We start from the raw sequence: 9,517 nt of genomic DNA, 5'->3' as shown, positions 1-9,517 counted from the left end.
AAACTGCTACGAGCAGTTTGTTCATAAACAACTTATTCATATCAATAAATTGTTTTAAACCAGCTAGTTTACCAAAAATTAGAATTGGTTAGTTCCACTCAATCTTCTATTTGCATAAAAATAAGTTAAAATTGTTCATCAAGCCATTTTGCCAAACATCCCATTATCTTCCTTCGTTTTTATTTGCACTCAAATGCATTTTAGCACTATTTATAAATGTCACTTAATTTTCATACTATCATTAATCTATAGGTTGACGCATTATCCATCGAGTATTTATATTTTTTTTCTGATATTACCCCTTTATATATTTTAAACGACTACTACAGTAACGTACTGCCAAAGAGGTGTAGGAGTAGACCAACGAAGAGATATAAAAAGGAAGAAGAAGTGGGTGTAACGACTAATAGGTACCTATAGTAAGCGATAAAAATATGACAAAGGGTGATGTCAACAAAAAAATTGTAAAAAGATAGGTTATCACAAAAACTTTGACGAGGCGGTCTCATTATGAGACCGTCAATTTTGGTCGATCTAATTCGCGCGTGTAACAACATTTCAATTTCTGGGCATTTATCAATTTTTAAAAATTAATAAATTTTAAGGTCAAAATTGATATCTTTAAGATCAAAATAAAAAATGTCCAGAAAATAAAAAAAATGTCCAGATTATTACACACGCAAATTAGACCGGCCCAAATTGACGGTCTCATTATGAGGCTGTCTCGTCCAAAATCAGTTGTATCATTATTTATAAATCGTTTGGCAAAAGAGGCTATTCTAGTCCTATCAATAACAAAAGGTGAACAATAAATCAAGAATAATCTCTTCATGTAATATTTGTTAGTTTTTTCCAAGATGGAGTGCTTGTGACAAATGTGTTGGAAATAATAAGGCAGCAGCAGCATATTTTGATTCTAATATTTTAAATGTTTAGGAAGTTAAGATAATTATGTTATTTAGTTTTCATATTGAAAGTTCTACCTTTTGTATTAATAGGGGTCATTTGCCTCCCTTTGATTAATGAGAATAAAAATCAAATGATTTAAGCTTTAACCTAAACAAAAATTGTTATTAAATTCTTCATAATAAATTGTTATTAATTTCTTTATAGTATCAGAGCCGTAAGGTGTATTTCGGGACCGGCGACATCTTTTTTTCGATTCTCATCATTTACCTTAAACCCTTTATCAACAATGGCAAAAAATCAAAATAACCAGCAAATGATTTCAGTTACTCAATTGGAACAAATTGTCCAACAAATTTTCAAACAGATCAATACAAATACTCATGCCAAAACCACACATACTGAAACTGCAGAACTGAGAGTGGCCGAAAAATTAACATATCACAATTACACCACATAGTGTAAACACATCTCCATAGCTTTTGAATCTCGAGGAAGGCTTAGTCACATTACAATCGCCTCTCCGAGTCCAACAGATCCGTCATACACACAATGGAAACAAATGGATTCTCTTGTCTTTTCATAGCTTATTTCTAGCATTAGTTCAGATCTAGTAAATCAATTTCTTAATTATACTACATTTTGGGACTTATGAAAAGGCATTGAAACGCTTTTGAGTAGTAGAAGAGATGAACTTTAGAACTTCAAATATTCGATCTAAGTTCTAAAGTAGCATTTCTCGAACAAAATCAAGAACCCATAGAAGTTCACTACACAAAACTCAATACTTTGTGGAAGGAAATTGACCGACGAATACCGAATCCGATGAAACATGACGATGATATTACCATTTTTAATGGTTTTATTCAAAAACACGACCGATTTTTAGCCGCAATAAACGACACATTTGATAAGGAACGTTGGGATCTTCTCAACCAAGACCCATTACCCACGGTTGAAAAGGCCTATGCTACCATTCGCAGGGAAATTAATCGGCGTGGTATTATGACCGACGCTTCATCATTGGAAATGATTCCCTCGGAGATAGGAAGTAGGCTCATGGTCAAACACCGGTCATACTACACTTCATTCCAGCGAAAAACCGTGGACAAGTCTCAACTAACAAGTAACCACTTTGGTGGTTCTTGGCATACCAAAGAAGAGTGCTTTAAACTTATCGGTTACCCAGACTGGTGGGAGGATTTAAAGCAACGAAAGGCCGCCGCCAAGGCATCGGTTACCCAGGCCGGTGGCAAGGCACAGTTCGTCAGTACCGTCACACCACCTGAAGCAACACCACAACTGGAAGAGATACATGAGGAATTGGATCTAGGTATGATATCATGGGCATATATGGGAGTGACTAAAACAGATCTGTCACCCCCACAAACCCATTACACTTTAACCCGAAAACCGCATAAGCAAACTCATCAAATCCAAAATCAAGTCCAGAATACAGCAACATAATCAAAAAAAAAAAATACAAACAAAACCAAAAAACCAAAACAACAGGAGCCTAGATCCAAAGAACATATCTCAAAGGAACCCAAAATTAGTCCAAAAATCAACTGTCAACATCACAAAACAACAATTGAAGCCCACAAATCCACCATTTTCTAACCTCAAAATCGACACACCAAAATCACAAGGAAATCTGCACATCGGAAATGGGTGACAGCCACCATGGTTTCGGGAAATCGGACCGGCTGCCATGTCAACCCCAGTACGCATATCACAACCGTTTTAGGGGAGGGAAGAGAGAGATCAGAGAATGAGGGAAAGGGGAGGACTAAACTTTCCTTAAATGGACCTATTTATAGAAGTGAAACCCTACAGTCCCTTGGTTATATGATAAAGAAAATCATATACGTTTTTTTAGCTTGCCATCGTTGTACTTGACAAGCGTACAAAAATCAAAAACCAAGAATGCTTGAATTGTACAACATCTTAAATTGGTTTGTTTAATTTTTTTTTTTTAAATTAAACTGATGAACCAATTAGTTTTGAGTCCTAAAACATTCGGATCATTTACTGTTATGTACATTTTTTTCTCTTGTTTTGTTTTCAGTTACTCTTTGTCTGTCAATGTATGTGGGGATTTGAGACTATTTATATAAATGACAGTTTAATAGTTTTATAGTTTGATGCGGCCATAGTTGGGTTGGATTGTGTCAAAAGCTAATTGTTGAATATTTTTGGCAGCATTATGCCACGAGTCTGAGCTTATACAGTTTGGGCTATAAGTTGGGGTTGTTTTGATTGTAATGTGATTGTGTGATTGCCTTTTTGTATAGTTCATTTATTAGATTGTTGTTCTAGGAGATGAAGTTGAATCTTTTGGTTGGTTTTATGCAGTGTTTCAAAGCCAAATAATGAAGAATAGACCAAATCATTTGGCTGAAAAGCTGTGTCAACCGCATTGAAATGTCTCACCGGTGGTGTTGATTTGAGTGCTATCAATGACTTTGCTATCTACCAAGGCTGCAGCAGGTACCTTATGGATCCTTTTCTCGCGATTAAGTTCATCTTTTTGGAATTCATTTGAAATTGAGTTACGGATTTGCTATCTGTATTTTTGGATTACTGATATATATGGTGGACTTCAGAAGAACATTTATTCGAAATCACTTTAATATTTTTAAAATTTAAAGAGAATAGGCTCGCAGTAGATGACCAAATGCAAATATCATTGTATGATATAGTATAATTAAGTCTAGACAAATTCTTGTGAGAAACGTTCTCTTTGAAAGATCATCTCTTATTGGGCCGACCATTATATATTTTCTAAAATATTGTAAGTAGGTATTAGAAATAATGTAAGTACACATTTAAGATATTGCAAGTAGACATTAAAGATACAGTAAGTAAACATTAAGGATAATGTAAGTAGACATTAAGAATACAGTAAGTAAGCATCAATTTTAATGGGCTGGGCTTGAGAGACGTCTCTCAAAGAGATGGTCTCTCAAGAGACTAGCTGTTAAGTCTATTATGGTTGTTTTTGTGCTTTGCAGGATTCATCCTCTTTCTTGCACTGATGATTGATCGCCTGCATCACTACATCAGATAGTTTCTTTAAACAAGGAAGACCATGGAGGGTGGAAACAGAACTAGAGGGCAAGGTTAAGGGAGCAAGTACATTGAAAGCTACTGTTGAGGCTCTTAGAAAGCAATCAGAGGGGCTGCTTCTTGAGTATGATTGTTTGTTAGCAGAACACCAAGAGCTTCGAAATCAATTGTAGAATTATGCCCCCTTGGTTGCAGACTTTCATAGTATTCATACACTTATTTAGTTCGTCCGATAGTGATCAAATGCCTACGTTCGCAGCACATGATCAAAACAGTAGTTGCTAAGAGTAAATAATAGACTTGTACAATTGGATATTTATTTTATGGTAGAATTTTTTTGGAATTTATTTAAAAGGAAAAATTGATATTAATTATTAATTTTTTACTCATCTGTTGGGATTAATAATTACATGTTTGGATTACATTTTAATTATACAACCTTTGTTTTTCATTTGCTATCAGCATAACTATTTACTTTAAAATAATTCAATCTTTTATTCTTAATTTACTATCGGTATTTATTTTTCCCGACAACATTAAGTAAGATGAAAATATGCCACTACTCATAAGGTGCTAGCTCCCTTAAGATCCTCTAGTGGCACCCACAATTCATGATTTGTTGGTTCCATAGAATGATTCAAAGCAATAAGAGGAGGCATAGATTCATAACTATTTTCAATAGATGTTGATCCTTGAGAATGCTCTTTACTTCCACATTCCAAGGGCAAGTCTTGAAGATGTTCAAAAGGGTTTGGAGGTGTATCAATTTCCATCCCACCTTCCAACATTTTTACTACAAGGCTCATCATTGGCCTATCTTTAGGCAAGTATTGTACACACCACAGGGCAACTTTCACCATACGTTCAGCCTTTTCTCTATTTATTTCTTCAACGTTACAGGTAGATAGAAAATCCAATAACTCATCTTTGTTAAACTTCTCATACGTCCATCTTGGAAGCCACTCTTGGGTTTGCCCACTATATTTAATATCATGATTTTTTCTCCTCCCAACAATCTCAAACAGTAACATTCCGAAACTATAAACATCACACTTATACGTAACCGGATAAGGACTCCACATCTCGGGAGCTGCATAACCTGGCGTCCCTTTATAGCCCGATAACACAACATGTGTGACATCACGATTACACAATGTCGCGAGTCCAAAATCGGCAACCTTGGGATTCAAATTCATATCAAGAAGCACATTAGCCGGCTTAATGTCATAGTGAATAATCCTCTTGAGACATTCCTCATGTAAATAGGCAATACCCTTAGCAGTCCCTATAGCAATGTCATATAACTTGTGCCATTCAAAAACTGTATTGTGGCCACCATAGAAGAGAAGCTTATCGAGTGATCCGAACTCCATAAACTCGTAAATAAGAGCTCTCATAGAGGTATGCGAACAGAAGCCATAGAGACGGACTAGATTTCTATGGTAGGTTAAGCCAATGGTGCCTACTTCTGCCATGAATTGCTCTGAAGCTGTTTTACTTGAATTGTTGTTTAAGACTTTCACTGCAATTTGTACTCCATTGGGAAATTCTCCTTTGTACACCATCCCAAAGCCTCCAGAGCCTAACAACTTTGGAAAATAAAAAATACGACCAATGTTTACGTGAACTAAGAAAAATAGAATATTTTAGACGGTGAATATATTATTTTATTGAATAATAAATTTAAAAGAGAAAAGTGAAGACCTTAAGCATTGGAAACATATTTAAATAGTGGAAAAAAATGGAGAACACAACTATTAAAAAATAGTTAAATAAAGTTAGTGAGAAACATGTGAAAAACATATAATATTCCTATAAAAATTTTAAAATGAAGTTAATGAAAAATATGTGCGACCACAAAAAAAAAATTAAAATAAAGAAGAATAAGGTTAAATATATCCAAATTTTGGACCAGTCCAATTTCGCAAGTGGTACAACATCCACTTCTCTTCCCTCCTTTATTCCATCTTCCTGCCACAGTTCCCTCATTTTTTTTCCATAATTAAAATTTCTCTTCTTTTCTTCTCTATTTTATTCCCATTCTTAATTATTGTCATTTTTGTTTTTTTTTTTTCTTCTTATGATTATTGATTCTTCCTCTCGATTCTTGCCATTTTTTTAAAGGTTTTGATTCTTCCTCTTTAAAACCCTTAAAATAATTCAACCACAACTTTGTGGTAGCTTTTTATAATTATTGATTCTGATTTTTTAAGAATTAAAAAAAATGAGAAATTAATTCAAAACATAATTAAATAATTTTGAATTGAAGATTACTTACAAGGAGAATTAGATTGGAGGAAGAAGACAAGAACAGAAACCCTATAAATTGTAATGTAGTTGTGGGATTGAAGATTATGTTTTCACCATTACTAAACACGTTTACATATATTTTGTAAATAGTTTAAATTAAACATGTTAATAGTCAAAATATTATATAAATTGACAATTAATGTTTTACGTCTAACTCAATTTTAAACCTATAAGCTTCAACTATCGTTTTAAAAATAAGTATTCAAAGTCTATAAAGATATTATATAGGTTTTAGTGTATGTTAATAGTTAAATTATGACATAATTTGACAATTGATTTTTATAATATAACTCAATTTTGAACTTATAATCTTCAATTATCCTTTTAAAAATAAGTATTTAAATTATATAGATATATTAACAGTTAGTTCAAATTTAATATGTTAAATGATAAAATTGTGATATATAAATTTACAATTGATGTTTTATAATCTAACTCATAATCTTCAATTATCGATTAAAGATAAGTATTCAGATTGAATGAAGTTATTGTAACTCATAAAGTTTAAATTGAATATGTTAGAAATAAAATTGTGATACATAAATAGACATTAAATCCTCATCTGCATTTCTTTGTAATGTCTGTAAAGTTGTTTTCATGTCGAATTCATTCATTAAACCTCCATTAGAGAGACTTTTGAAGTTTTACAGATGAAATATCGATTTTCTAGATAGTTTGTTGAAGATTTACAGAGATATGTGAAGAATTGAATGTGCAAATCTTTTTGATTTTCTTTCCTAAATGTCAAGTTTGAAGTTTGGCGGTTTGAAAATCAAATTCCATGAATATCGTTTTCAAAAATAGCTGTTTTTATATTTCCTCTTTTTCTTTTTATTAAATCTTAATGGAGATTCGGCTGGGAGTTAGATGGGCCGTCTCATATTGTGACGGTTTTGGCCAAGACTAGCTGAAATTTATGATATATATAGAAATATTCTTTAAAAAAATAACAAATGAAAAAATCTAAAGAACAAATGAAAACAACTTAAAGAAATGGAGGCACTATATGTAACATAATCTTTGTCCTTGTAAAATTTCCAATTTCAACATTAGTAATTGAGACCGGTCCATTGGTCTAGCGGGTGGGCTTTAAGTCGGGTTACTTTGGGTTAGGTTATTTTCAGGGCGAGTCAACTTTAAATTGATTTATTTTCGGTTTTGATTATTTGTGCCGAACTAATGGGTCATAAATTTCAAAATATTTTTGATCACTAAATTTTTATCAAAAAGGTGTAAAAACTATTTTTTTGTTTTTACAAAATACTTCTCATAAAAAAAACCTATACAACAATTTTCAAGTTTCAACAAATAAATAAAAAAATAGAAATAGTGAGCCATGAACAAAAATTAACATAGTGAAAGAAAAAAAGTTATAAAAATTGAACAACAGATCAATACGACATTTGAATTCAATTTCCAATTGAATTTGACATATTTTTCTCTCTTCAATTTCAGGTTAGCGTTCAAAATTTTCATTTATTACTAATCGATTTTCAATCAATTTAGGTCAAACAAAATATAAAAAGGCCGAATTCTATCGACACATATGAGCTCTAAACAAGGTCGCTGACATCCCAGAACAAAAATAAAAATAAAAATATTTAAAATAAAAGACGATTCATAAAATAGACGGGTAGAAACTAGAAAGGGCATACCTTAGAAAAATTGCGAGTAAAACCAGCCAGCTGATGCGGAGAAAAGCGAAGGGGCTTTTCTCGTGCGATATTACTAAGAAATCTTTCCAGTGTAGCAGCATCCACTTGGAAAGCCATGTGGTCTTGTACATAATTTGGGTGTATACCAATTAAATTGAGTTTTCTTGCTTCTCTTACTGCTCTTTTGAAGCAGCAGTAGATTATTCCTACCTTTACACTAACTACAGCCAATCCAATCAAGATAGCCACTGTATATTAAGTGCACATTATTAGAGTATATTACATATTTTTACGTTTTAATTATCAGCTTAAATTTTTAATTTAATTAATTTAAATTATTAAAGTATACTCTCTCTGTTCCTTTATAATTAACTATTATTGACTTTTGAGCAAAAATTTAAAAGGAAATCTTTTCTTAATATAAATCATTATTTTAAATGAGAAAATAAAAAATTCATCCATGTTTTAGAAAGATTTAAATGAGAAAATAAATAAAGATGCTAGTCATTACTCATCATAAATATGATAAATTTCTTATAATAATCTCTATTTCTATTGGTTAATTAAAAGCTAACATAGATTACTTAAACATAGAGTATAATGAGTATGAGGATAGTTTTGGAAAATATTGTGTCCAAAAAGAAAATGATTCTAAAATTTACAAACATATGAAACTACTCGTTTTAGTAATGTGGACAAATAAAAAAGAACGGAGGGAGTATAACATATCCATTCGATTTAAGTAATTAAGAAAAGAAAATAAATAAGTGATAATCAAACTCAAATTTTTGCTTTTATAATTTTATATATGATGAATGAAGTATGAGTAAATATAGAAATTTCAAGCTAAGAGAGGATAAAAAGCTGACCTATAATAATACCCGAATCTGAATGTGAATTTGAATCTGAATCTGAATAGTAGTCAGGCATATTAGGCAAATTTTGCAACTAAGATTAGAAGAAATTAAAATATGAATGTGAGCTTTATATATTTAGGAGTTTTTTTCTTTTGAATGAATATGTTGAGTTTTGATTATATACCAATTTGAACTGATCAGATGACCACTTGACCAGTGATGTCAACTTCTTGACAACGTTATTATTAAGAATTAGACGTGTTTATCAAGTCGGATTAAATTTTGTAGGTGGACTATATTTAAATATTATAAAAATTTAATTTTAATTTTAATTTTATTTTTTTATATACGGGCTATTTTTTGTTTGGTTGGGTCAGAACGGGTTATACTTGATATCTGTTAATCAGATCTATTTTGAATAGGTTTTTTTAAGATAGCGGATCTGTTATGGTTGAGGAAATAGTGTCTTCATGTTAAGCAAGCTTTTTTGATTAATTCATATTGAGGAAAAGAGTCGTTGGTGTTATTTATTTATTTTTTATATCATAATAGTGCATTAAAAATAATTTAAATTTACAAATGGTTAGAAATTCAAGCTTTTATGATTAATTATTTTGATGGTTGAAAATTCTAATGCACGTCCAATTTCCTAACAACTTTTATTTAAAACGATTTTATTGTGAGACGATCCTAAATTATTGATTTAAATAGTTTTAATAA

At 31.5% G+C, this 9,517-nt stretch overlaps 1 protein-coding gene across 1 annotated transcript; it reads right to left on the bottom strand.

Moving 5' to 3' along the window:
* Positions 1-4,336: 4,336 nt before the first annotated feature.
* On the bottom strand, positions 4,337-8,966 carry LOC130797903 (rust resistance kinase Lr10-like). Its single transcript, XM_057660692.1, has 3 exons — positions 8,810-8,966; positions 7,941-8,188; positions 4,337-5,564 (listed from the first exon to the last, which is right to left on the bottom strand). Exons 1-3 carry the CDS (start codon positions 8,868-8,870, stop codon positions 4,539-4,541), a joined length of 1,335 nt encoding a protein of 444 aa, XP_057516675.1. The 5' UTR covers positions 8,871-8,966; the 3' UTR covers positions 4,337-4,538.
* Positions 8,967-9,517: the final 551 nt, after the last annotated feature.

Source organism: Amaranthus tricolor, chromosome 13 (genome assembly GCF_026212465.1).
Source record: "Amaranthus tricolor cultivar Red isolate AtriRed21 chromosome 13, ASM2621246v1, whole genome shotgun sequence".
Taxonomy (NCBI): Eukaryota; Viridiplantae; Streptophyta; class Magnoliopsida; order Caryophyllales; family Amaranthaceae; genus Amaranthus; species Amaranthus tricolor.
Note: the sequence above shows the minus strand (reverse complement) of the source record. Positions and strands in the feature narration are given on the sequence as shown.